Source organism: Calidris pugnax, unplaced genomic scaffold, assembly GCF_001431845.1.
Source record: "Calidris pugnax isolate Ruff unplaced genomic scaffold, ASM143184v1 scaffold133, whole genome shotgun sequence".
In the NCBI taxonomy this organism is placed as follows: domain Eukaryota; kingdom Metazoa; phylum Chordata; class Aves; order Charadriiformes; family Scolopacidae; genus Calidris; species Calidris pugnax.
Genome location: NW_015090977.1, coordinates 2,174,893 through 2,201,210, shown reverse-complemented (window position 1 = coordinate 2,201,210; position 26,318 = coordinate 2,174,893). Strand labels below are relative to the sequence as shown.

At 64.2% G+C, this 26,318-nt stretch overlaps 1 protein-coding gene across 20 annotated transcripts in view; it reads right to left on the bottom strand.

The window, feature by feature from the left end:
• Nucleotides 1-6: 6 nt before the first annotated feature.
• Nucleotides 7-26,318, bottom strand: part of MYO18A (myosin XVIIIA) — a 32,590-nt gene continuing 6,278 nt past the window's right edge. For 2 of the 20 annotated variants that reach the window (XM_014953217.1, XM_014953216.1), the window contains 46 exons: nt 25,405-25,461; nt 24,205-24,852; nt 23,927-23,989; nt 23,558-23,635; nt 23,027-23,158; nt 22,440-22,496; nt 21,806-21,893; nt 21,554-21,663; nt 21,303-21,479; nt 20,969-21,179; nt 20,545-20,687; nt 19,902-20,002; nt 19,748-19,811; nt 19,484-19,628; nt 18,027-18,038; nt 17,150-17,495; nt 16,868-17,060; nt 16,489-16,575; nt 15,681-15,822; nt 15,442-15,601; nt 15,171-15,357; nt 14,843-15,080; nt 13,835-13,944; nt 13,672-13,737; nt 13,261-13,389; nt 12,655-12,798; nt 11,620-11,709; nt 11,405-11,524; nt 11,211-11,322; nt 10,960-11,087; nt 10,647-10,801; nt 9,347-9,470; nt 9,068-9,268; nt 8,659-8,769; nt 8,235-8,339; nt 7,994-8,140; nt 7,790-7,903; nt 7,494-7,610; nt 7,307-7,390; nt 6,920-7,057; nt 6,063-6,248; nt 5,841-5,980; nt 5,193-5,237; nt 3,469-3,591; nt 1,295-2,479; nt 54-190 (listed from right to left, as the gene is read on the bottom strand). In XM_014953217.1, coding sequence (XP_014808703.1) covers nt 1,303-2,479; nt 3,469-3,591; nt 5,193-5,237; nt 5,841-5,980; nt 6,063-6,248; nt 6,920-7,057; nt 7,307-7,390; nt 7,494-7,610; nt 7,790-7,903; nt 7,994-8,140; nt 8,235-8,339; nt 8,659-8,769; nt 9,068-9,268; nt 9,347-9,470; nt 10,647-10,801; nt 10,960-11,087; nt 11,211-11,322; nt 11,405-11,524; nt 11,620-11,709; nt 12,655-12,798; nt 13,261-13,389; nt 13,672-13,737; nt 13,835-13,944; nt 14,843-15,080; nt 15,171-15,357; nt 15,442-15,601; nt 15,681-15,822; nt 16,489-16,575; nt 16,868-17,060; nt 17,150-17,495; nt 18,027-18,038; nt 19,484-19,628; nt 19,748-19,811; nt 19,902-20,002; nt 20,545-20,687; nt 20,969-21,179; nt 21,303-21,479; nt 21,554-21,663; nt 21,806-21,893; nt 22,440-22,496; nt 23,027-23,158; nt 23,558-23,635; nt 23,927-23,989; nt 24,205-24,852; nt 25,405-25,461 — 7,305 coding nt within the window. In that variant the 3' untranslated portion in view covers nt 54-190; nt 1,295-1,302. Of the gene's footprint in view, nt 191-1,294; nt 2,480-3,468; nt 3,592-5,192; nt 5,238-5,840; nt 5,981-6,062; nt 6,249-6,919; nt 7,058-7,306; nt 7,391-7,493; nt 7,611-7,789; nt 7,904-7,993; nt 8,141-8,234; nt 8,340-8,658; nt 8,770-9,067; nt 9,269-9,346; nt 9,471-10,646; nt 10,802-10,959; nt 11,088-11,210; nt 11,323-11,404; nt 11,525-11,619; nt 11,710-12,654; nt 12,799-13,260; nt 13,390-13,671; nt 13,738-13,834; nt 13,945-14,842; nt 15,081-15,170; nt 15,358-15,441; nt 15,602-15,680; nt 15,823-16,488; nt 16,576-16,867; nt 17,061-17,149; nt 17,496-18,026; nt 18,039-19,483; nt 19,629-19,747; nt 19,812-19,901; nt 20,003-20,544; nt 20,688-20,968; nt 21,180-21,302; nt 21,480-21,553; nt 21,664-21,805; nt 21,894-22,439; nt 22,497-23,026; nt 23,159-23,557; nt 23,636-23,926; nt 23,990-24,204; nt 24,853-25,404; nt 25,462-26,318 lie in introns of all 20 variants that reach the window. The other 18 variants (XM_014953223.1, XM_014953225.1, XM_014953222.1 and 15 more) reach the window with 18 other exon arrangements.

The following is a 26,318-nucleotide window of genomic DNA, read 5'->3' as shown; positions in this document are numbered from 1 at the left end:
TGTTTCTGGGGTGATGGGAAAGTGGGGGGTATGGGGGAGGTTGAGGGGGGGCTAGGCGGGGGTCTCGGCGGCCCGGCTCTCCGCCTCGCTGGCGCTGGGGGAGCTGCGGGAGGAACGGCGTGTGCTCTCCCCGGTGTCCTGCTCCTCGTCCCATCTGTCGAAGGCGAAGTGGTGCCGGGAGCCTGGGGGGCTGTGCGAGAGAGAGAGGGGTTAGTTGGGGGGGGGACACGGAGGGGGGGACACATGGAGGCTCCATGTCACAGCGACACACGCTCCAGGAGCCGCGGTGAGCCGACACGCTGGCAGGCAGCTGGATGGAACCTCCATCGCCACCTTTTTTTATGATTTTTGAGATATTTGGGGCACACTCCGCCACGACTGATGCCCCACCGGGCTGAGCTGAGCCCCTGCTCTGCAGCGAGGCCGAGCCCAGCCTGCCCAGGTGGCTGCAGCCCCCCAGCCCCCCACACTCCGAAAAGGGCATGTGGCCATGGACACACACACTGGTGCTCATGGGTGTCACCACTCCAGGGTCCCGGTCACACTGGAGCCCATGGCTGGGTGCTGGGGGTGTTTCTGCCCCCATGACACCTTCCTTGGCCCTGGGACAGGAAGCACAACCACAACCACGTTTCCAAAAGGCTTTTTTCCCTCCTCCAGCCCTTCTCCCACTCAAGCTGTCGGAAAGGATCAAACCCACTCTGAAATCACTGCTGGTGAGCCGCAGTGTGCCCTCTCCTCTGCCATCAAATGGGGTGCAGAGCCCCCCAGACCTTGCAGGGTGACCCCGATTCCCTGTCACCATCACCCTACGTGGCACAGGGCAGCAGGATGTGGCCACCCTGAGAAACATCTCTGAGCCCCGGTTGCCCACCCCGGTTCACACACTGCAAGGCGTGCGTGTTAGTACCCGCCTCGCTCCTCCCCGCCACCTTCAGGACCCACTGACATCCCGGCAAACCCTTAAATTTCCTGAAGGAATAGATTCAGCTGCATCCCAGGAAGGGATTAGCACTTCCCAGTTGTCTCATAGCTGCTAATCCCAAACATGCCACGTCCTGGCAGTCGCCGGTCCCGCTGTGGCCATGCCAGGGATGCTCCCCACGGCTGGAGATGCGTTGAGGGGACGCCCTGCAGCACCCCAAAACCAGGGCTGGCTGCAGGAGCAGCAGGGTGCTCCATCCCGGGGTGCCCGGCGGAGGTGGTCTCCGTCCCCCAGAGCCAGGCGAGGGTTAGGGTGAGTGGTTAGTGGCACACGGGGAGGTTCATGCTGCACGGCACACACTGCTCCCACCTCCTGCCTCAGTCGCTCTCGGGGCGGTACAGGTACTTCATCATCAGGCTGTCAACCTGCTTCTTCCGCTGTTTCTCCTCTTTTTTGCCCCGGCCGGGTCGTCCCGGCTCCTCGCCCCCCGCTGCCCGTGGGCCCTTCTTGACACTGGAGGTGCTGCGGTAGGAGCTGGTGGATCCGGAGGAAGAATCGGAGGATGAATCGGAGGAGGAACCCGAGTCGGATGACGACTGCTGCTTCTTCTTCTTCTTCTTGGATTTCTTCTTGGCCTTCTTGGAGTGCTTCTTGGCGCTCTTCTTCTTCCGCTCCTCCTCTTCCTCGGAGGAGCCCGAGCTGCTGCGGCGCCGGCTGGAGCGCCGGGAGAAGTCGAGGGCGGACGCGGAGCGACGGATGCTGCCGGGGGGGCGGTCGGCGGCACCCAGGGGGGCTGCGCTCCGTGTGCTCCGCACGCTCCGTACGCTCCGGCTGTCGTCCCCTGAGTCGGCCTCGGGGCTGGAGCAGCCCCTGGCCCGTGGTGGGCGGTAGCTCAGCACCTCCTGGATGGCGGCTTCCAGGTCGGGGTCGAGGTAGGAGCGGTGCCCCACAGGGCGGACATCACTGGGACTGCCATCCTCGGAGGCGGCGCTGCGGGGCCGGGGGGGCACGGAGAAGCTGCGCCCCAGGGGGGGCTGCCCGCGGGACCCCTCATCCGCCTCCTCCAGGCGGCTGCGGGCCAGGGAGAGCCGCGACTCGGGGCGACCCTCAGGTCCCCCACGCCGGCTCCTCAAGCTCCCGGGGCTGGAGAGGGCGAAGCTCAACACCGAGCATCTCTCATCCCCCTCCTCCCCATCCTCCAGCCTCCAGGAGGTGGAGGAGGCCCGGCTCACCGGGGCAGAGGCAACGGAGGCTTTTTCACCATCAGCGGCCGAGAGTGACCAACGCTTGCCCAACCCTTGCCGAGCCCGCTCGCTGGCGTCGGCGAAGGCGCGGGCGATGACGGCCGCCCGGTCCTCGGGCTCGCTGCCCCGGGCCGCCCTCCGTGCGGGACGCTCAGGGGATGGTGGCCGCTCGCTGAGCGCGCTGAAAAGCGTCTGCTCATCCCCACGGCCACCTATGGAGTCTTTGAGACCCGGACGCTTCCTATAGCTGAGGCAGCTCAACACCGACACCGGTCGCTCCTCGGGCTCGGGACCGTCCGGCGGGGCTGACCTGTGCCGGCGGCACCGCGGCCCCACGCACGCAGCGGGGAGATGAGAGAGAGATGGAGATGAGCGGGGAGAGGAGAGGGGGGGGGATTAAGGGGTGGGGGCAGCACAGCGGCGAGGCAGCGGCGGTGATTTGCGTCAGCGGGAAATAGCATCGCGGAAAAAAATGTCATGTAAATGGGGGAATTGTTCTTGCCGCCACTTTGATTCCCCTTTAAAGTGTTGCGTTCAATTTATTTCATTGTCGGCTACCTGGAGCCGCCGCGTTTGATTCCTGACTTCAGAAAAGGTGGAATTATCTCCAATAACAAAATGTTTTACATCTGCACCGCTGAATAAATTAAACCAATTAAGAAAAAACGGCTCAGATCTTTCCCCCCCTGCTTGGCAGAGGAAGGGGGGGGAGGGGGAGCCCCCCGGGACTCCCGGAGCCCTGCTAGGAAATTGGGTTTGGATAAAAGCAATCTGCACTCAGCAGGCAAGTGCCTTCCCTGGGGAGCAGGAGCAGGGCTGCTTGCCCCAGCCCCACGCTGGCCCTGCGCTGCGGGGGACCTGGGCATGTCCCCCCCACTCTGGGGGTGGTGTGGGTCACTGGGGTTTGCTGAGAGGAGCAGGGAGGGATGCGGTGGGAGCTGCAAACGAGGGGAGGATGGGAGGGATCCAGCCTCAGAGTCAGGGGACGATGCACAGAGCTGGGACCCACCACTGTGACCCCCCGGTGAGGCAGATGGGGAGGGGGCTGCAGATGCCCATGCACCTCCAGGGTGGGTCCCAATGCCACAGTGGGTCAGATACTGGGAAGGGGGACCAGGGAGGTCCCCTTGGGTGGGGGGATGTGTCCCCAGTGGAGACAGAGCCACTCACTAACATTAACCCTTCCTTGGCCAGACACACAAGCACCCACAGTGCCACATCCCATGGGTGCCCTCCCCGCACCTCAGACACCCCCTGGCACAACCCACCCTGTCCTCTGCCAGCCGGCCCTGCACCCACCTGCTGCTCTTCAAGCTGCCGTCATCCGAGAGCGCTTTGGAGGAACCTTTGTTCTTGGAGAGCCAGGACTTCACCCCGTCCACACGCTCCTCCAGCTCCGAGTCCACATCCGAGTCGCCGTCACTGCCGGAGGAGCAGGTTGGGGCAGGAGAAAGCAAGAGGTGAGCAGGGGGAAGTGAGATTTTGGGTGCTGGGGAGGCAAAATTGTGCCAGGCTCCCCCCCAGCACCCACTGCCTGTGCACCCTGGCATGGGCTAAACCCTGTCCCATGGTCCTGCTCCACCTCCCAGCCTACAACCTGCATGCATACAGCTCAGCCTGAAAGCTAGGGGCTCCCCGAAGCACAGCCGTGCCACGCACCCCCAAAACCACCCCCTGCCCAGCCAAGGAGCTCCTACACCCTGTGCCCAATGTCCCCTCCTGCCACTGCACAGCTCTGGGGCTGGAAAGATAAGTCATTGGGGCTGGCATCAGGGCAGCAAGGGGCAGCAGGCGGGGCATGGCTCCAGAAACACGGGAAATTTCCAGCTCCGGGGCTGGGAAGAAATTAAGTGGGTTCATTTTATAGGCCACCGTCGAGTGCAAAATTACAGCGAGGAAGAGCGATGTTGATGGCCCTGGGTAAACAGGAGTTTAGCAGGCAGAACAGAAACGACTCCGGCAAGGCGGGCGCAGGAGCGCGGCGGGCAGATTTACAGCCCTGCCGTGCCGGAGAGCCCCTGATTTACGTCCCGGCGTAAAAAAAAAAGCCCTATCTGGCTTAAACCATCTAATTTATAACGGCTGTTCGTAACCATATTGATTGCCTTTAGAAAGAAGGTGCCGTATGCATTGCAAAATCCATTCCTCCACGTTAAAAGCATCCCTGCATAAATCTCTCTTAATACCTAACTGCTTACTGCTTTCATTAGGGTTATGGCGGTACCGGCGGGATCTATAAGGAAATCGAAGCGGCACGGCCCCCTCTCTCCCCCCCCCCCTGCCGGGCAGCCAGAGGCGAGGGCTCCCCCCGAGCCACTGCCAGGGAAGGGATATATTGTATGATCCTAAACGGCCGGTTTATCTGCCCAGGTTTGGGCTTATTCCCTGCCTGGGGACGGTGGCAGAGGGCTCGGGGGGACGGGCTGGGATAGACCCTGCATATGAATCCTCCTCGTTAAATTCAAAGCAAGGAGCCGCACTCCGGCACGTGCGTCTCCCTCCCCTGCAATACATCCAGGCAATGCTCGGCTTGGAAAAATAAAAAACAACAAAAAAACAAACCAACCAAAAACACAGAATGACACAGAAAAAAAAACCCAACCAAACCCACAACCGACGAGCCCCGTAAACAAACTCCAGGGGCAGCTGAGGTTTTATAACCGGCGGAATTAAACTCCATGTCAAATGCAATTTATATCCGGGCGAGCGTGCCATTAGTTAAGCGGGACCCGGGTCACGAGGGAGCGCCCACGATGAGGGATGTTAATTGTGCGTGGCAGCGGGGCTCCGTCACGTCCACGCCGATACACAGGCTCATCATTAGCCATGGTGGAGCATCACCCCCCGCCCTGCCCTGGGGGCTCATCCCCTGTCCCCCCCCCAGCATGGGATGCGGTTACGTGCCGTGCCGTGGGTGCTGTTAGGGCATGCGGAGGTGGGCCAGTGGCATGCGGGGGCCCCGGCCCGTGGGGGTGAGGTTGGGGTTAGGGGAGGGGGGGGAAAAGGAAAGAGGAGGTCCTCACAGTTTACTCTTTCTTTTCTGATACTTTGCCACCATGTCCTGCAAACTGGGAGGGGTTTGGGAGGGGAGGGTCGGGATGGGAGAAACACAACAGAAAGGAAATCAAATGAAAGGAAAAAGAAAAAAAAGAAAAAACCAACTGGGTGGGGAGCAAAGGGGGAGGAAAATAAAATGGTGGGGAAGGGCCAAAGGGGAGGGAGATGGGGCTGCTCTGCACCCCTGGCGTGGGCTGCATCCAGCTGGATCCCAGTGTCCTGGGTTGGGTTGGATCCCAGTGTCCTGGGTCAGGTTGGATGCCAGAGCTCCTGCCAGCCTGTGCTGCCCTGGCTCCTGGGATCCCTGGGCTGTTTCCAAGCAGCCAGCACGGCCCTGGCTGCCTTTCAGGCACCTCCACAAGCGGGTGAAGGCGCAGGGTGGCTGTGGGTGCGGGGAGGGATGCACAGATGCACGGCCTGATGCACGTGGGCATGGGTGCACGATGCACGGGTGCACGGACAGATGCACAGGTGCACGATGCATGGATGGACGGACGGACAGACGGCATCCTGCCGGGGCCAGGCAGAGCCCAGGGGTCCTCGTGGCATTTCAAGGAGAAGCGGTGAGCCCCAGTGACGTGCCTCGCGCGGCAGCCAGGCCCGGGCGCTCTCACCTGTTGATGAGGTCCTCATTGCTGTCACTCTCCATCTCATCCTCGATGGCCGCCTGCAGGTCCCCGATGCGCTTGAAGGCCAGCTTCAGGTCCGACTGCAGGCTCTGGTTGGCAGCTTCCAGGCTCTCCAGGTCCATCTCCTGTGGGGAGGAAGCAGGATGAGTGGGGTACCCCACAGAAACCCTCTCGTCCCCGCGCCCGGTCCCATCGTGGGTGCCTCACCAGCTCGTGTTTCTTGCGGCTGGCCTCTGCCTCCTTCTTGGCCAGCTCGCCCATCTCCTCCTTGACGTCACGGAGCTGCCGCTGCAGCCGCTTGTTCTGCTCCTTCTCCCGGTTCTCGGCGGCCGCGCGCTGATCCCGTTCCTCCGTCAGCTTCTCCATGTTCTCCTTCAGCCGCGTGGCCAGGCTCTGTGGAGCGGCGGGTGCGGTGTCACCCCAAATCCCCCCCACAGACCCCCCCCCACCCTCCAGCAACACCGACCAAGGGCTCACGTGAGGAGCCCTCCCATCCCCATCCCCATGACTTCACACAAGGAGATGGAGGAGAACCCCCTCGCCCAGGGCCAGGAAAAGGGGCAGAACAACCCGCGGAGGCTTTGCCGAATTGGAAAAATAGATTTAACTGTGTGTGAAGTAATTACAGCGTGTAACGTAGGGAAAAAATAGCTCCCATTCTCCCCCAGCCGCTGAGCCAGCCGCTGCATATTTATGGCCCCGGCAGAGAGAGAGGGGAAGGGAAATAACAGCTAGGAAGATATTAAGAGGAGAGCTAAGCTGCTCCACTCCCCCAGCAGAGCTGCAGAGGCAGAATATAAAGCAGGCTGCGTTTAGCGGGGCCGGGAGAGTCTATAATTTCCCTAAGTCAATGCAGGGAAACAGCAGCACTTTGCGGGGCTGGGTGGTGGATTACTGTTATCGGCGCTCGCAGGGAGCGTTCCCCGCGGGGCCGGGCTGACGGCAGCGGAGGGCTGCGGCGTGGGGGGTCCTGGGGTGGGGATATTGGGGATGAGCTCGGCAGACCCCCTGGGCAGCTTGGCATCGTGGTCCCAGCTGAAGCAGAGGGATCACCCAGTGCCTACCTCCAGGCGCTTGACTTGCGTCCGCTCGAACTCCAGCCTGGTCTCCAGCTCCCGGATCTTGGCCTCTTGCCGGCTTACCAGCGACTTGTCCACCATGGATTGCTCCAGGAATTCCAGCTGGCTCTGCAGGCCTTGGAGCTGTGGGGAAGTGGGGGGAGAACAGCTTCAGCTTTGACCGCAACCTCCCTGGGCCCCTGCCATGCTGCCCTGGAACAGAGCTGCCAGCCACGCTGCTCCCATCCCAATGGAGAGCTTCCCATGGGACTGCTCTGCACACCCCAGAGAGCAGGACCTCCCCATCGTGTGGACAACAAGTCTCTGGGTGTCCCCCTGTTCCCCTGGCTTCATCCACAGTGCATGCCCATGCCCATTGTCAGTGTTCCTCACCTTCTCCTGCAGCTCCTGTTTCTCCTTGTTGACCTCCTCCAGCTGTGCCTGGAGGTCATTCATCTGCGCCAGGTCCCTGGATGCCTGTGGGACACATTGGGGACATCAGAGGGGAATCCCGCTGTGCTGGCTCTGAGAGGGGTGTTATAGGAGGCTGGGGGTGCCACAGCTGCTGCTCCCCCCTCACCTGGGCCACAGCCGCCTTGTGCTTCTTCATCAGCTCATTCATGTCCTCCTGGTCCTCCTCCAGCCGACTCTGCACTTCATTCTTCTCCCGCTGCAGCCGGCTCAGCTGCTCCTCCAGCTGCAGGGACCCACCTGTGTCTCCCACTGCACCTCAGGAGACGGGGCATCCCCCCCAAAGCCCACCCCAAACAGCGTGGGGTCACCCTGCCAGCATGCATCGTGCTGGTGAAGCTCTCCCTGTGGCTGCAGGTGGGGCATGGCCCCATCACGGTGCGTCACATCCCAAAAAACACTCACCGCTGACTTGGCCTTGGCAAGGTCATCGATCTGCAGATGCAGGTCTTCAATCTCCACCTCCATCGACTTGCGGGCCTTCACGGCGGCCGCGCAGGTGAACTCTGACTCCTCCAGCTGAGGGGACACAGCTCAGTGCCCGGCCAGGGGACAGGGACACCCTGTGTCCCTCCAGGGCTGCTGTTTTGGGAGGGTCTGGATGCACACCTGGTTCTTGAGCTGGGTGATCTCCCTCTTGCTGGGCGCGTTGTTCTTCAGGTGGTCCAGCATGATCTGCGCATCGGCCAGAAGTGCCTTCGTCCTCTTCAGGTCGCGGCGCAGGCGCTTCTCCGTCTCGAAGTCCCGCTGGTTGGCCTGTGGCAGGGAGGACCGGGCCAGGGCACCATGTCAGAGGGGCACCCACCCCACCATGGCCACCTCAGGGTCCCCAAGATGCCCTGTGCCATACCTGCTCACTGACGGCTGATAACTTGCTCTCCAGCTCCCGTTTCTCTCTCAGCACCTTCTGCTTGTCCTCGTACTCCTCCTCCAGCTGCACCTCCATCTGCTTCAGCTGGGGGACAGCCAGGGCAGCTGGTCAGGGTGGCAGGAAGGGGCCGAGATCCCCCTCCTCGTGTGTCCCCACATACTGGGGACGCCGGGTGACCCCACCGGCCGGGTGTTTGCGCAACCAGAGGTGCAAAGCCTGGCGTGTGCTGGCCCAAGCAGCAGAGGGACCAGTCGGACCTGCCGGGCCAGTGGAGCCGGGCCGTGGCCGCGTGGGAGCTGGGCGCTGCGTGATGGTGCCCAGCTGGCAGCTCCCGGCACCCAGCCGGGGCACGGGGACACATCCTGTCCCCCCCAGGGCAGAAGAGGCCACTGCTGAACCCTACCTTCTTCTGGCACGACTGCCGAATCTCCTCCACCTCCTCGTCGCGGCTCTCCACCTCCTTGGCGTGGGTCTGTCGCAGCCGCTCCATCTCCATCTCCAGCCGCAGCTTGGCCTGCAAATGGCGGGGGGGGACGTGGTCAGACCAAAGGGGACATGGGGACCTTCCCTCACACCACCCCCCAGGCCACTCACCCAGAAAACCCCCCGGTCCGAGGCCGGCCGGGCCGCCCGCCCCACAGTGACCTGCCGGGCCATGGCAGGAGGGCCAGGAGCCGTGTCGGCAGCCGCGATGCCTGGCCCGACGCCGGGCTGAGGGCGACCTCCTCCTCTTCCCGGGCAAGCCCAGCCCAGGTAATGACAGCCCTGCATGAAACCACCCCACCCAGAAACCTCGCCCCTCCCCGCCGTACCTGCTCCAGCATCTGGATGGTCCCAGCCTGCTCATCCAGTTCCTCCTCCTGGTCTTTGACCTTCGCCTCCAGGTCCCTCAGCTGCTTCTTCATCTTGGCCAGGGAGGCCTCGTCCTTCGACTCCTGGGAGGAGAGGTCCTGCAGCTCGGCCTCCAGCGCCTCTGCCTTCTGCGTCAGCCCCGCGATGTCCAAATCCTTATCCTGCCGAGAGAGGGGGTCACCATGAGCCCAGGGTACCCGCTGGTCGGGGGGCTGGGGAGAGGACCAGGGGCCACTCACCTCCAGCAGCTGCTTGAGGCCGAAGACCTCGGCCACCAGCACGTCCTTCTCGCGACTGAGCTTCTCCCGCTGCAGCCTCTCCCTCTGCGCCTCCTCGTGTGCCTGCGAGAGCTCGCTGTCGAACCTGCGTGGGGAGAACGGGGCGGGCGCTCAGCACCCCGTGACGGGCACCGGGGATGGGTACCCTGCCCTGTGCCACTGGCACTGCGCCGAGCATCCCCATCCCACGCCAGCAGGCACTGGGAAGGGCGGCGTCCCACAGGGTACTCATTCCAAACAGGCTGTTGATGAGCTTTTAATGGCCAGCACGGCGGTGCGGAGCCACTTGGAGTAACTCCTTCTGATGCCTTCACTCAGCAGCTAATGGAGAGCACAGAGCCCACAGCGTGGACCCCAGCAGCTCTTTGAGCCACCCCGTGCTGGGGATGGCACGTGCCAGCAGGGATCGTGGCTGGTAACAGTGGGGACTTGGCTACATGGAGGCAGCAGGGGACATAGCACCCTCTAAACAGGACATGGAGGGGCTGCAGGACATGGGGGGAGCTCCAGCAAACATGAACTCTTGCAGCAACTCGGCTCTTCCAGCCGCAGCCTGGTACCATGGTCCCACATGAGATGGCACCAGTCCCAGCCCTGGTGGGGACAGGAGCCCCCGGTGGGACCCTGCGCAGCCTGGAGCCGAGCAGCACTGGGGCAGCCTCTCCCAGTGCCCCTGGGATGGGATCAGCCAGGTTTGCTCTGAAATCGCTGCCTTTGGGGTTTGGAAAACAACCCTGCGCTTGAGTTTGTGACCTGCCTTTAAACACCTCGGCTGCTAATCCCCATTTTTTCCTCGCGCTGGGTAATAAACAGCTGCATTAGCACAGACTCCAATCCGCGGAAATTGAAATTAATTAGATTGGATTCTCTCGCTGTATTTGTGTGTGTGATCATTACCATAATGAGATGAAAGCGTCCCTGCTGCTTAATAACGTTAGCAAACTTTGGGGCTGGGAGAGGGGACGGGATGAGAGAGCGCACCGAGCAGAGCTGCGGGGCACGAGCAGCCTCCACCACGGGGCACGGCCTCCACGTGGGGTGATCACTCAGCTCCGGGACCCCCAAAAGGGCATCAGGGTCCCCCTTCCAATGAGCACATCCAACCCAGGCAGCCCCATCCCTCTGGAGACACCTCGGCCAAGTGGGAGCTGGTGAAGTGCCCAAACCCTTGCTAAAATGGTAATGCCACTTCTCAAGAGGCTCGCTGTGCGGCAAGGATGCCGTCCCCTCCGCGTCCCCACCACCACCCTGCGGTCCCCACCTCCGCTGCTTCTTCTCCAGGTCGTGGTTGCGTCCTTGCTGACCCTCGAGGTGCAGCTTGGTGTCCTGCAGCTCCGCAGCCAGGCGCTGGCACTTCTTCTTCAGCTGCTGTAGCGCCCGCTGGCTCTCCTCGCTGTCTGCCTGCAGGTCCGTCAGCTACGGGCAGGAGAAGGCAGGGTGGTGAGGGCTCCGGGAAGCCAACACGTCCCCGTTGCCCTGGCCACGTGCCCCCCCATGTGTAGCTCTCCAAGCAGGCAGTGACTCCCCATCCCCACAGCGGGGGGACTGAGGGGTCCCCAGAGCCCCCCACTCACCCTCCGCTCCAGCTGCCTCTTGCCCTGCTGCTCCACTTCCAGCTTGTCCTCCAGCTCCTGCTGCAACCGTTTCTTGGTGAAGTCGATCTCCCGTACTGCCCGCTCGTATTTCAGCCGCCATTCGCCTCCTGTGCGGGGAAATGGGGTCACCAAAGGGCTATGAGGGGTGGTACAGGGCCACCATGGAGAGCTGGGGGGGCATGGTGCTGTGACCACAGGGCACCCAGGGTGTGCTGGTGGCAGGACGTTACCCGAATCATCGTCATCGAGCTCCCCGTTGAGCTCGGCCGCCCGGATGAGCCGAGCCTCCATCACCTCCATCTCCATCGACTCCATCTGCTTCTTCAGAGCATCGTACTTGGCCTGGGAGGGGGACACGGCCCGTGGTGAGTGCCGGGGGTGGGGGATCAGGAGACACCGTGACGCCGGGGAGAGGGGCATGTACCTGCAGGTCCTTCATCTCCTTCTCAGCCCGCAGCCTCTCCGCCGTCTCAGCGTCCAGCAGCTGGGAGGCTGACTCGCCGGTGTTTCGCTCGTCCGTCAGCTCCGATGTCAGCTCCGTGATCTGAGGAGGGAGGGGGACGGGACCGTGGGCTGGGGCGGGCACCGGAGCGGGCCAGCACGGCACCGCACCCCCTCCCGGTGCTGGCAAGGACTTACCCTGCTCTCCAGGCGGTCGCTGTTGAGCCGGAGCTCGTTACGCTCTTTCTCCACCTTCTCGAGTTTGCTCTTCAGCTGCTGGATCTCTTCCTGCAACAGAGCGGGCGGTGAGGGAGGGGGCAGGCACAAGGGGAAGAGGTTGGCGGGCAGGAGCCTGGCAGGTCCCCCAATTTCCCCCCCCCTAAGACCCTCCCAGCGCTCGGTGGGCAGGGTGAGGTCTCCCCGGGGCCAGGGCTGGGCAGGGACTTTCCCCATCCCGCTCCACAGCCGTGCAGACTCCAACCCCATAAATGGTGTCGAAACACCAGGCAGCCCCAACAAAGCCAGAGAGGGGTCCCCGCACCCCCTCGGGAGAGGGGATGGGAGCAAACCCCCCCATCCCCAGCTCCCCCAAGAGTTTGGGTGTACGCAGCCCAGTGGGGAGGGAGGGGGCACACGGGCATGTCTGGGGAGAACCAGCCAGCACCGGGGAGGCGTGCCCGGCTGCCAGCTTCAAGCACATCTTTCTCTCCCCTCCTCTGGTCCCAGTACAAGCTAGAGGGAGGGGGGGGCAGGAGGGGGCCTCAGTGCCCCCACCCCAGGTGCCCATTCTCAGCGGGTCGGGGTGAAAACTGAGCCAGGCAGCAGCTCTGTGCCGGGCGAGCTCGGCGGGGGCACGAGTGTCTGGTTGCCAGCATGGCGCGGAGCCCCCGCATATGCCTCTCGGCACACGGTTTCATTTCCATTCTCCACGCCTTGTAATTGGGCTCATGCAACAGCCGGCTCTCGGGATGCTAATGACATGCTGATTCGCAAATTAGGGAGCAATTCGAGCCTGGCGCTGACGGGGCGCGGGGCAGACACGATCCTGCTTCTCCCCCCATCACGGGCTCCTGGATCCCACCCTGCCACAGGGTCCTGCGTCCCACCCCGCCACGGGATCCTGCATCTCATTCTGCCATGGGGTCCTGAATCCCACCCCACTGTGGGGTCCTGCCCAGGACCTCCAGCCCACCCTGCCCCATCTGGTGTCCCCCCGGGTATAGAAACACTCACGTCTTTGCCACGGATCTGGTCCTCGGTGAGCTGCACCTCGATGAGGGGCCGCACGGTGGTGAAGAGCTTCCACCAGGGCCAGCCCTTCACCCCCTTGTTCTTCTTGATGTTCTTCTGCACGCACCGGATGGCCAAATCCTGGATCTGCACAGGGCAGGGTGTCAACACGGGGTGCCACCGGTGGGGCAAAGCTGGGCAGACGGGTGCTCAGCACCCCCGTTGGCACCCTGGCACACTCCCTTTCATTAGCATTTGGGCTAATTGCACCCAGTTTATCTGCTGTTTGAGTCTCTCCAGCCCCTCCAAATGCTAATCTTGCAGAAGGCAGAGGTGCTGCCGAGATGCCTATTTTACACCCTCTTTAATAATAAAAGTAGGAGCCGTTATGTCGCTTCATCCCGCTGCGGCGATGCCCAGCACCCTCCCTGCTGGATCCCCCTTGGTCCCCCCGGTTCCCCCGGCCCCCCACGGCTGGGCGGGAGCCGGGGGGGGGAGGAGGAGGGAGGAGGAGGAGGTGCTGGCCCAGGCGGCGGCAGAAAGGCTGCGCTGCCCATTTTAGGCGAAATTGTGCGGCGGAGCAGGGAGGGGAGAGCTGCTGGGACGAACCTTCCTCTTCTTGAACTGCTGCCGTGCCAGGAAGCCCCTGCACGCCGCCTGGAAAAGGGTGATGTTCCTGCTGGTCTGTGCGTCCCGCTGCTCCTCCAGCCTGGCCAGCGACCCGGCCCGGAAAAACACCTGCGGGAGGGGAGCAGGATGAGATGCCGATGGGTGCCGGCATCCCTCCGGCCACGCCGTGCCACCCTCCCGCCGCACCAGCTGGCGGGGATGTGGCTGTCCCCCTCTGCAGCCACTGGTCCTGTACCACTGTGGGGGCTTTATTCCCCAAGCACGAGGAATGCCGTAGGTGGAAGCGAACAGTGGTGCCCTTGTGCTGCCCCGCCACGCTGTGCCGAGCCGTGCCGCCCACCCCTGCCCCGTGCCGCCGCCGGCACCCACAGCCAGCATCCGGCATCCTACCCGGCTCAAGCCCATGTGGTAGCTGCTCTTCTCCAGGTCCAGTGACTCCAGGAGCTCCTCCACCGCCTGTGGGGATGGAAGGGCATCAGGGCTGGGCTGGGAGAACCCCGGGGTGCAGGGGACCCTCAGGCCACAGCACCAGCCCCAGCTGCAGGGCACCTACCCGCTTCTCGTCCACCACGATGTAGTTGCGCCCGTGCTTCTTGGTCAGGTGTGGGGCCAGGACGTCAAAGCGCCGCCTGAACTCCGCAAACACCATGTGGTCGGGGTACCCTGGGGTGGGGGGGAAAGGAAGAGTGGGGCTGTGGGGGCAGCTGGGACAACCCGGGGATGGCCGGGGACAGCCCTGCGTGCCCTGACTCCCTGGAGCCCATCTTTTGGGAGAGCTGATGGGGTTACCACACGTGGCACAAGGTCCCCATGGGGCCAAGCATGGCCAGAGTGTCCCGACCCTCCCCGGGAGGTTTTCCTTGGCCGTGTCCTCCAGCAATTTTGGCTGGGATGTGGGGAGAAAGCAGCCAGATCCCGCCTTGGGGGGAGGCGGGAGGGGAGCACAGGGACACGTGTGTCACTTGTGCAAGCAAACAGGCCCCGCTCCGGCTCCGCTCTGAGCCGCGGCCAACTCCTGCATCAGCCTCATAGCGCTGAGCCTCCACATCTTAATTAACGACGCGGTATTGACGGGGACGCTGACCCCGGCACAGCCGGCTGGCCGCGGCCATCGATCCGGGAGGTGCGCGGGCGGCATCGATTTCCGATGGCGGCAGGAAGGGTCCGGCCTCCAGGCAATAAAACCTGGGCCGCGGGTATTGATAAATGCTTTGCTCAGCACGACCCGGAGTCCCTCGCCCCAGCGGGACAGGGGCCGGCTGCCAGCGGGAGAGCTGCCAGGAGCCAGCGGCACCAGCAGAGACACCCAATTAAGGCCATGCCTGTCCCCAGAGCAGATAACAGCCCCGCAGGGAAAGGGGGGGGACGGGGACAAGGACCGCCCTGGGGGGGACGGCTGGGCTCGGAGCAAGGGCACATACCGAAGGGATTCCCTGGAAGACTCCGAGGGAGCCTTCCTGAGGGAGGAGACACAGCGGGGTCTCCCCACGACATCCCATCCCCGCAGCCCTGGCATTCCCCCCCTTCCCTGGGGGCTGGGGATGTCGGGGGCACGGCTCACCTTGGCGGTACATGCGGAGGGCATCGAGCAATCGGGAGCCGCGGAGCTGGGCACGCAGGAGGGGCACGTCCAGCTGCATGAGCCCGGCCTCGCAGTGCTCCGCCGGCAGCTCCAGCTCGCTGCCGCTCACCCGCCGGCACGGCAGAGCCCGGGGGTCCCCGCCGCCCCCCGCCGCCTTGGGCAGGAAGCAGTGCACGAAGTGGAGCTTGGACTTCTTGATGCTGTCGATGAGGGCGTCCTGTGGGGACGGGAGAGCAGGGTGAGAGGTGACCCCACACAGCAGCTCCCCACCACCTGGGGACCCCCACCTCGGCAACCCCTCGCTCACCACTTGCAGCTTGATCTGGATGCAGAGGGACTTCTTCTTGACAGCGGCCACCCCGGTTGTGAAGGTCTTGCGCATGCTGGTGGCCCGGCGCAGGGCCAGCTGAGAGCCCCCCTCCAGCCCTGCCACTGAGCCCGACAGCACCAGCGCCGACCCACCGCGGCCGGCAAACAGGCTGCTGATGACCTTCCTGCGGGGCACAGAGGGGACATCACATCCCAAAATCACCTCTCCCCGCTGCTGTACCCCTTTTTTCCCCTGGGACCCCACTCACTTCTGCGACTCCTGCAGCAGGACGGAGGCGTTTTGGGAGGCCGGGTTGTGCTTGACGTGGTTGAGCCAACCCGTGGCATCGTACTCCACCCAGTTGGTCCCTGAGCTGTGACCCAGGAGGAAGTGTCGCGGCTTGTCACTGGGGAGCAGTGGGTTGTGCCCTGTGGGGAGACACAGCACCGATGGGCACGGGGCTGGTGTTTTGCCAGCACACACCATGCCAGGTCCCCCCCCACCGACCTTTCTTGCCCCCTTCCTGGGGGCCGTAGTAAGAGAAGAGCCGCTCCAGCAAGGTGTCCTCGTTACCACCCGGCTGCAGTGCCTCCTCCTCCAGCAGCCACAGCAGCCCCCGCGCCTCGTCCGTGCGGGCCAGCGACCGGACCTGTGGGTGACACTGAGCTTGCACCCATCCCAGCACACCGGTGTCCCCTGGGACATGGGTGAGAGGACACAGGGGACACGGGGAGCATGCCAACTCGGCCGCTGCCAGCAGCAAGGCAAAGTGGCACCATGCAAGAGGGCCCCTGCTTAATGGAGACCCAGCAGGGAAAGAGTCAGTACGTGATACTGTGGGCAGTGAGATGCTCACTGGGGTGGAAAACACTGTGCTCAGGAACCTGTATGATGAAACCCAGCACAGGGCTGGTACTACAGCCCCCCTTGGTCTCTGCAGCCTCCCCCAGCAGGGACTGGAGCACCCCAGGGACTGAAGAACCCTGGGGAACTATGTATTTTGAGGACCAGAGCACTCCGGGGACTGGAGAACCCTGGGGACCAGAGCACCCTGGGCATCCCCAAAAGGCTCCTCACCCTCCTGTCTGTGGCACCGGTAGCTCCTGGGGTGGTGGTGGGACACCATACCGGGGGATGCACCAGGGATGTGGGCTGCACACACGCTCACAGTAGTGCTCTCATGGCCAAGCCTGCAGGACGGCCCCTCTCCCTCCCCTAATTAACTCCCTCCAAATGACCAGGAAAGCTGCCCGGCTGCTGCTTCACACTACAAACTGCTGTGATGAGGCCACGAGGAAGCGCAGTGGGTGCTTACCAGTGCCTGGTGTGAGGACTGGTCTACAGCAGCTACAGAGTCAGAGGAGCCGGGCTCAGCGTCAGCCAGGGCGAGCTCTATGTTCTCCTGGTGGGGGGGACACAGAAGCACGGTTAGTGGCTGCTCAGCGAGGGAGCAGCGACAGGGACCGGCAGCCAGTGAGGGTGTTGGTTTCAATGGGGTCTGAGCAGAAGACAGGGCTTTCCCTGGGGAGAACCCTGCTGCTCCGAGCATCGTGTCAGAGCTGCTTCGGTTGCACCCAGTCCAGAGCGACTGTGGGGTAAGAAACTGGGGGGACATGGTGGGGGATGCTCGCTCAGAGAGGGGAAGGGAGAGCAGGAGGGGACGAGGCGATGGCAGCCCTGGGTGTCCCCGGTACCTCCTTGTAGCGCTCCAGCTCACGGGCAAAGGTGCGCTGGTGGAAGAGGAGCTGCAGACGCTCTTGGGCGTAGTTGTGGCAGAGCTCCTCGAAGGTAGCCCCCCGGCTCTGCCCCGCCAGCTCGGGGTTTTGTGCCCCGGGGGTGTCCACCACCGTCACGGAGCACACCGAGTGCTGGCTTGACTTCAGCGCCCTGTGGGGGACAAAGGGACAACGCCGGGTGAGCGGGTGCTGCCGGTTCCCCACCACCACCAGATGCTCCACCAGTCCCCCAGCACCTACCTGTTGAGTAGGGAGATGAGGAGGGTGAAGAGCTCGGAGTACAAGCCGGCCGCCATGCCCTCCAGGCACTCCAGCGCCGTCAGTTTGGGACCTGGCCAAGGCAACCCTGAGCGTTCCCAGCCCGTTGTCCCCCGGGGCCACCCGTTGTCCCCACTGTCCCTCACCCTACCTGTGCTGCCGTCGCCCAGGGGAGGTTCATCGGGGCCCTGCCGGAAGGAGGTGGATCGCTGCAGGGTGCCCTTGGGCTGGTGCTTGAAGATGGAGGAGGAGAGCTCCTCCAGGCTGCAGCCCAGCAGGTAGGCGGCTTTCTGAGCCCACTCGTGGCGTGCAAACTGCTTCCTCCCAGCTGGAGGGTGGAGAAAAGGGGGCTCAGCGCTGGCCAAGGCATCCCCCTAAATGGGGGGCATCTCCAGCCAGACCTGAGATGGTCTCAGGGTCCCCCAGAGTAAGTTGGGGATGCACAGTGGGAGCACATGGCTGGCACTGGATGGCCAGGAAATGTGTTTTGGGGTCTGATTAGAGGAAATGGGGTGAACGGCTCTGTGCCTCTGCAGGGCTGAGCCTGGAATCACCCCATGGGGCAGGGAGTGGGGATCACCCCTCGCCACCGCTGCCTGGGGACCCCCTGGGGCTTGTGACAGTGCGGGGCTCTGAGCCACCACAGCACAGGGACATGTCCCTGCTCGGCCACATGCACCAACCAGCCGCGACACGGCAGGACAGACCACGGCTGCCAGACACAAGCACATGGACGCCAGAGGAGGGAAGGGGAGGTGGGAGCGGGTTAATGGTGACACGCAGGGACACGACAGGGGGAAGGCTGGTGGCAGGTGGGAGGGGGAAGCCAGAGACACGCGTGCGGAGAACAGGACTTTACCTTCGTCGGCGTCTGCATTGCAAAAGGGCAGCATGCACCATGCGAACAGAGACAGGGGTTAGAAACAACGGCACGCGACAGCGCGGACACGCGGCACGGGGACGCCCTCCTGCCGAAACCAACGCGCCACGCACACGCCAAGCCTGCTCTCCCCCCAGGCAACCCCACAGTGAGACGCTGAGACCCAGCATGGGGGCCCTTCCCCTGCGAGCCCCAGCCGCACCGTGGGCACTGGTGGGGAGCAGCTCAGCTCTGCTCCGGAGCATGGGGAGCCGCTCTCAGATCCAGCCTGGTATAAGCATCCAGGAGACAAGGAAATGGGGGTTGGTGTGGCCGAGCTGGCTCTGAGCATCTCCAGTGCCCATGAGATGCTCTGGGAGCAGCACAGAGATGGGGCTTGGCTGGTCACTCTGAGCAAGATGTGGGGATGCTCCCCCCAAGCAGGATTTGGGGTCCCCCCACAGCAGTGCCCCATGAAGAAGCTCCTGAGCTGCCAGAGCATCCCTGCTGCGGTGGCTGCAGTGGGGCCCTGCTGCCCTCTAGTGCCTCGAAGCACCCCGTGGACCAGCCCTGCACCCCGCTGTGCCCCCGAGACCCCGCCGGTCTTCTCCCTTCTCATCCCAAACTCATCTTTTCCCCCACAACTGCAAATGCCCTGGGTGCAGCCGCCAGCGCCGGGTGCCCATTTTGGGTGTGCTGTGCCCAGACCCTCTCACCAGCTCCCTGCAGCACCACGGGGTGAAAGCCCCAGGGGGAGAAAAGCAGCCCCACAAAGCCTAATTCACCGCCCCCAGGGGTGGAGAGTGAAGCTGGTGCCTGTCAGAGCAAGCCCTGTGACCCACGGTGAGCTCTGGATGCCAGGACAGCCCAGCCCCACCACACCAATGGTGCCAAGAGGACCGGGTGGGGGTGTCCTGATGTGCAGCAGGCAAATTTGGGGCTGCCAGGACCCAGCTGGGGGTCAAGGTTGGTCGTCCCGGCACACCAGCAGCATCCCAAGCCCCCATTTTAGCCCCAAAACCAGCACCGCGTGGCACCACCCAGAGCAGAGCCCCCCGTGGCTCCCATTACCGGCTCCGTCTGCCAGTGGCTCTGCAGGGAAGACGGGGGGAGAGGTGTTACTCTGGGGACGGGGGGACACACGACATCCCCTCGACTCCCTCAGCCCCAGCCAGGACTCCAGTCCCCCAAATTGGCAGGGGCCAGCCCAGGGTCGGGGGGCATTCCACTCCCACCACCCCAACCAAGGGGGTAAAGCCTGGTGTCCCAGAGCATCCTGGGTGGCAGGGCACTGTCCCTCAGCTGACACAGCCCCAAACACCCCCCCAGGGTTTGGCCACAGCAGGGGGGCCGTTTGCAAGGTGCCAAGGTGCCTGCGATCACTCTGGGACCCCATGCAGCCATCAGCCCTGAGCCCTCAGCTCGTTAATGCCTCCCAGCCTTGAGCAGCTCGTTACCTTTTGTGGCCCCAGCGGCCCCCAGATGATAAATGGCCCCCAGGATGAGCCAGAAGGCTTTCTGCTCATCGCCGGAGATGCCCATGACCTTCATGGCAGCCTGGAGTTTGTTGAACTGCTGTGTCGCCTTCTGCTTTTCCTCTGGCTGTGGAGAGCAATGGGAGCCATCAGTGTAGGTGCCCAGCTCTGCCTCCCCCTGCACCTGAACTGGCCAGGGAACCCCGTCCCACTCCATAACCCCTTCCCCAGCCCCACAGCAGTGACCTTGGAGAGAGGTGCGATGCCAAAGACGTTGTTCTCTGCCAGGTGGTTGAAGTGAAGCTCTGTCCTGTGGGGATAAACACCAAGATTGGCCCTGTATGGGAGACCCCGGAGAGCCCCCCGGGCCAGGAGCTGTGCCCTCGCCCCCCCAGCTCACCGCAGGGTGCTGTCAGAGCAGGCCAGCAGGTAGTAGAAGATGTTGAAGGTGGCCTCGTTGGCTGGGCGCTTGGCGACACGCAGCTTCTCCAGCAGCAGCGTCTGGTGGAGGTTGGGAGCGTTGGGAACCATCCTTGAGGGCCCCACTCCCACCAAGACCCCCCCAGCCCAACCCAAGTCTCATTCTTGCTGCCAGCTCAGGGTCCTCAGGGAGACATGAGGGTCTCCCACCCACCACAGGGCATCACAGGAATGCAAACACCATCCAAGCAACCTGTGAGCATCTCCTCTCCTGGGGTGTCTGCTACTCCAGGCGCATGAAGCAGCCCTCTTGAATTTTAAAGGCTCTGCTGTTATCACACCAGGGTGGCCTCTGGGAGAAAGATACCCTGATTTTGGGGCTAATTCAGACAAGGATGGGGAGTCAACCTGATCTGTGCACATCTGAGTGTGAACAAAGATGAGAGTGAGATGCCTGGCTGCTAAGCAGGGCGAGCACGGCCGGGCAGAGCTCACGTCTAGCGTGCAGCCAGGAAGAAAAGCCCCAGTGAGGATGGACCAGCTCTTGTACTGGGTAGGGGCCACCCCAGTGAGGACAGACTGGCTCCCGTGCCAATGAGGGGAGACCATGGTGGCCACCTCACCTGTACGGAGGCGGATGCCACCTGCCCAGCCTGGTCGAAGTCCAGAGAGATGATCTGGGAGAAGCGGGTGGCGTTGCCGTTCATGCCGGTGCTGCTATTGCCAAAAGCCTCCAGGATGGTGTAGAGAGCCTGCCATTTCTCCGCTGCGGGAAGAGAAGCGGGGGGGTGGGGTGCAGGGGCTGTGCGGCGGGTGGCCGGAGCCGGCACCGCTGGCCGGGCAAGCGCTGCTGCAGCTCCTGTGCCGTGCTCCGCGCCGCGGCAGCCCTCCAGAACGCGGTAAAGAGACCGGCGTGAGAAGGTGAACGCGTGCCCTGGGGCGTGTGTCCGGCCACCGCCGGGTGATGGAGGCTGCTGGGGGCTGTGACCGCAAAGCAAGGAGCGTGCGCAGGCGGCACGGGGATCCCGCACCCCGCCGGGGACTCACCGGAGAAGACCTTGCCGGTGCTGCCGGCGATGGTGGCGAGGTACTGGACGAGGTGCTGGCAGTTGGTGGTTTTGCCGCTGCCGCTGGCGCCCAGCAGCACGATGGCCTGGTCCTGGCGGTTCATCAGCATGCTGCGGTAGGCGGCCTGGGCCACCGCGTAGATGTGAGGGGACGTGTCCTCCCGGCGGCACCCTTTGAACATGTGCATGACCTGGGGGAGAGGGGGAAGCGGGCGAGGGTCAGCACCCTGCCACCCTCACCGGCTCCCTCTGAGCAGTGCCATGGCTTCCAGCCACTGGTCCCCCTCGCGCCCCACCGCCAGCAGCAGGGTCACCTTCTCAGAGTACATGGAAGGGGAGCTCAGTGGGTTGATGATGACCATGGTGGGGCCAGCGTAGGTGTGCAGGAGGTTGCCGCCGTAGCGCTGCCGCAGGGTGTGCAGCACACTGGACTCGTTGAGGTAGAGGAGGCTGGCAAGGTCTTCTGCGCGGTCACAGGAGGGGGGGTTCGCCTGGCAGCAAGGAGGAGGGGGCATCAGGCGGGGAACAGGGGTCTGCCCCACCGTCCCCCACCCCGCGGCCCTACCTTCTCCACGTCGTCCTCCTCCACCTCCAGGACGGTTCCATCGTGGTCCAGCTTCACCTTCACCTTGCCTTCGGGCAGGGGGCTGCCCTCCTCCAGCCGCAGTTGGCTGCCTGTGAGGGGCACGGAGCGCTCAGTGGGACCGTGCCAGCAGCCCCCTGGGGACACCATGGCCAGCCCATGGGGGGCTTGCTGTGCCATCGGGATGACAGGGCACCCAGTGTCCCGGCAGTGCCAGGCTGACCCCCGACTCACCCAAGGAGAACCCATCCCTGTGCACCAGCCACACCTTCTCGGTCTCATACCAGGCCTCCTCAGCTGCTATCTGCTCCTCTGTCTTGGCCTATGGGACAGTGGGACATGGAGTGGTCACAGTCACCTGCCCCCCATCCCCTCCCCACATCCCTGGGGCTGGAGGGAGCAGGGCTGCCTGGCCACCATGATAGACAGCCATGGCTACTCTCCGCAAGCCCCAAGCCCTCCCAGCTTGCCCACTGCCCCCAGGGACCCCTGTGGTCTCAGGGTTACAGAGGTCACCAGGGCCCTTGCCACAGCCCAGGGCAGACATGAAGCCACAGTGGCCCACAAGCACATCCATCGTGGCCACCTTGGACAAGCCTGGAGGGGCTGAGCTCCCAAACCACAGCCCAGAGAACGGGCATCCATGCCAGCTACGTGCCGGGATGCAGGGACACATGTGGGGACACATAGGACATGCTGCAGGGACACGGGGCAGGGACACAGGACACGCTGCAGGGACATAACGGAGGGACACAGGACGTGGCACAGGGATGGCAGAGTACCACGGCATGGGAAATGCCGGGCTGGGACGGCCAGCAAGCAGGGATGTCCCTGTCACCCAGGAGAAGGGTGAGCCCCAAAGCCAAACCTGAGCTGCAGCAGGGACGGGGCCAAAGGGGGCTGCCGGGGCATCGTCCGCTTGACCCTGGCAAGGCCGAGAGATGGGGCGTGAAGGCGAGAAGAGTTAATCTCTGCCCCACAGACTGCACAGAGAGCAGCGGGGGGAAGCGAGCGAGGGCAAAGTGCCACTCTGCCAAACCCCATGGGCACTCCTGGTGAGGGCCACCGCTGTGGCCAGTGGAGTGGCACATCCATCATGATGCTGGGGATGCACAGAGCCCAGGAAGGACATCACCGTGAGGTCCCACTGCCAAAGCCCCCGCTGCCAAAGCCCCCAGGGTTGGGGGCCACTGTGCCAACCCGCTGCAAGCCTGGCCAGCACTGCACGCCACGGCTGCTCTGGCACGAGCCATGCATTCTGCCTGTGCTGGGTGCTCTGCCCCTTTCCATCCTGCTCTGCACCCCTGCCCGCCCCAGCCGTGCCACCTCCACGGAGAGCACCCTCCCGGGACGCCCCGCTGGGGACAGGCACTCAGCCCCGGCCACCCCGGCACCCTCCGGCCCCGTGGGGAACGTGGCAGCCCACGGAGCGGTGCGGGTCGGGTAAAGCCTTACGCTCCAGCACGAGGCGCGGGCGCAGACACCAGCCCAGATGGATGGCGGGGGGTCGCTGGCGGAGGCAGAGGGCTCCTGAGGACGGGGGTACGATACCTGGCTGGGTGCCGAGGCGGGGGCGGCGGGGTCCAGCTAACAGCAGCGAGGAAGGAGGAGAGAAAGGAGAAGAGAAGGGGTGAGAGGCAGAGAGCAGCAGCAGCAGCACCACGACGCTCCACGGGGGCCCAACACAGCCACAACCCCCACGGAACCGCCTGGGCATCCCCCAGCCATGGGCAGCCGTGCCTGGGCTGCAGTGGGGGCTGCTGGGCATCGCTGGTCTGGGCAGCGACCCCAAACCCACTGGTATCTCCAGTCACCCATCCCCTCCTGCCAGTGCCAACCCAGAGATGGACCACAGGGCTGGTGGCTGGGCACAGGGGTACAATCACCCCGTGCAGAAGACATGGCACGGCCAGGGCAGCCACACGCTGCCCCTACGTCCCCCTCCCCGAGCGGGCGGCACACGAGGGCCAACACCCCTGGCATTACAGAAGCGGTGAAGATCCTCTCCAGCCGGCGCTGTGCCTCCTCCGACGGGCTCAGCTGGGATGCGGGGCCGGGGGCAGCCTGGAGGCAGAGCACCATTAGCACCAGGTCGGCTGCCCCGCAGCCCCCGCCTGCCCTGCAGCCCCTGCTGGCACCGCAGCCCCCGCCAGCACCGCAGCCCCCGCCAGCCCTACGCTCGCAGGCAGCAGAGGGGCTATCGCAGAGGCTTTCCCAGCCCTACAGCCCTTTGGCACTCAGGGCAGGTACCAGGGCAAAGGCTGGCACAGACCTGCGAGCCCTGAGGCTGGCACAGCCGGGGTACCGGTGGGTTCCCCGCACTGCCCAGGGACCCACATCCCCACTCCCACACACCTGCTGGGGGGGTGCCGGGGCAGTTTTCGTGGGGGTCGGCCGCTTCTCACCGGGCTGCAGCTTCTTCTCCACACGAGCCGGGGTGGGGGGGGGAGATAAGGGGCAGAGTGATGGGATGGCCGCAGCACATACAACTATCCCCAAAAGTGACCCCCACCCAGCACTGCACACCCCAAAAAACCACTGCAAACCATGCGGGTGAGCTCACACCATGCCGCGCCGGGTGGCACAACCCCAAGGCTGTGTTAAAGCATCCCTCGCTGCGCACACACCAGTACCTTGTGCCTCTCCAGGGCGGTGGGTTTCGGAGCGGGTGCCTTTGTGGGCTCCGCTTTCCCTCCCGAAGGCTGCGCCGGGGGCTCCGGCTTGGCTTCGGCGCCTGGGGACAGGGACGGCTTCGCGTCCCCCCCGGCTGGCTCGGGGGACTTCTCCTCCCTCTTGTCCCCTGGCCGGAGCCGTGGCCGGTGCTCTTTAGTTTTGCCTTTCGCCATGAGGGTTTTGAGCCCTGCTGAGATCTCATCCTTGGGCTCTGGTTTGGTGGGTGCTGCCGGAATGGTGGGAGGAGGCGGCGGGGCCGGGGGAGCCGGGACAGCAGGACGGCCCGTCTCCTCCTTCCTGGGGGGCGGCACTGGCTCGGGAGACTTGGAGTCTCGCCCAGGCTCCTTGGTGCCGCCGGCGTCCTCCCCCGGCAGGACTTTGCGGACCACCTTGCGCACCACCCGGACCACCCTGCGGCGGGACAGCCCCTGGCCATCGTCCCCCTGCGCCTCGGTGGCCGGACCCTCCAGCCCATTCACGGCCGCCCCGTTCATCACGGGCTCCGGGCTCTTCCCTTGCCCAGGGGGTGGCTCGGGGCTCTTCGGGGGCTCAGGAGTCGGGGGCTCAGGATTCGGGGGTGCAGATGCTGCATCCTTGGGGGTCTCTGACTGCAGCCACAATGACACGGGTGTGAGTGCAGGTCTGGTAGCGCAGCGCCTGCCACCGCAAGCACCCTCTGCTTGGGACACGGTGATGCCTGGGGTTTCGTGCCCAGTTCCCGGCCAGACCCCAGCACCAAGGGACAAAACATCCAGTCCCCTTCCCCAGCCAACCTGCAGCCCCCCGCAGGACCCCAGGGGAGTGATGATGGACTCCCCGGCCCCACACTCAGGGACACGTCGACCCTGGGGCTGCCAGTATGGGGGTAAAACTCAGGGCTCAGGGCACCAGCAGCCTCTCTGCAACGCACCAGGCAAGCCCTAAGATTTCCTCCACCAACAGCATTGGCGGGCAGCATGGAAGCCAGCACTGTAACCATGGGCCAAAAACACCCACCACCCTCCACACGCTGCCCTGGAGCTCCCCAGGGACCGAGGCTGGGGGGGATGCTGAGCCCACAACCCTCTGTGATGTCCCCAAACCCTGGGACGGGGTCTGTCCCCAAGGGTGACCCCCATCCCCGACACAGCTCCACCCTACCCATGCCCTGCGACACTTACAGCCCCATCCTCCTTCCCGGGTCTTTTCACAGCTAAGGATTTGTCCTCGTCCTTGACCTGAGGGTCAGACAAACAAGAGGAGCGTGTTTCAACCCACCGCGGGGCCTCGCTGCCAGAAAAGCCACAGGGAGTGGGAAAAGCCACCGGGGGGGCTTTTCCATGCCAGGAGGGCAAGAGGCTGCTCCATGAAACAGCTACAATTTACAGCCCCAGGGGAACGTGTCCCTCCGGGCAGGCAAAAAAGTGGGGGGAAGCGCAGAGATGTGCCCCAGTTATGGCAAACCCCAAAAGTGGGAGAAGAAAGCTCTCTGCCCACCTGGCCCAGGCCCCCCCCTCGCATGCAGCGTGCGAGAGAGCTGGTTCATAGAGCCCGTCCCCGCTCCCCACGGGGGCTCTGCCTTTCTGCACGTCACCCCGCCGGGTGTCACAGCACGTTTTAAGTGTCACCAGCTAATCTCTGCGGCAGCCACACTGTGGGACGTGCCAGCTCCCAGCCAAGTGGGGCAACCAGGGGTCTCTGGAGGGGTGGGCAACCAAACCATCCCCTGCCCAGGGCTGTGCCTCCGAGCTCCAGGGCTCGGCCACGGCACCGGGGTGGCAGGACGTCGTGTACCTCACGGGTAACACTCCCCAACTCGCTGTTGCACAGCTCCTGCAAGTCCCCAGGGCGGGCTGGTGGCACCGAGGTGGCTCACACCGTGTTAGGGGCTGCACCAGTCACTCGCAAAGCAGTTCGTTAGTGATGGTGTTAGCAATCACATGCGTGGCTGCGTTGGTGACCGCAGCCGTGCTCCGGTGGGGACACGGAGCAGCTCCCCGTTTGCTCAGCGCAGCCCCCGGCGCGGCAGCGCAGCACGAGGCCGGGGGCACCGCTCCGAACGTGGCGCTGGGCAAACTTGGGGGGGGGGGGGGGC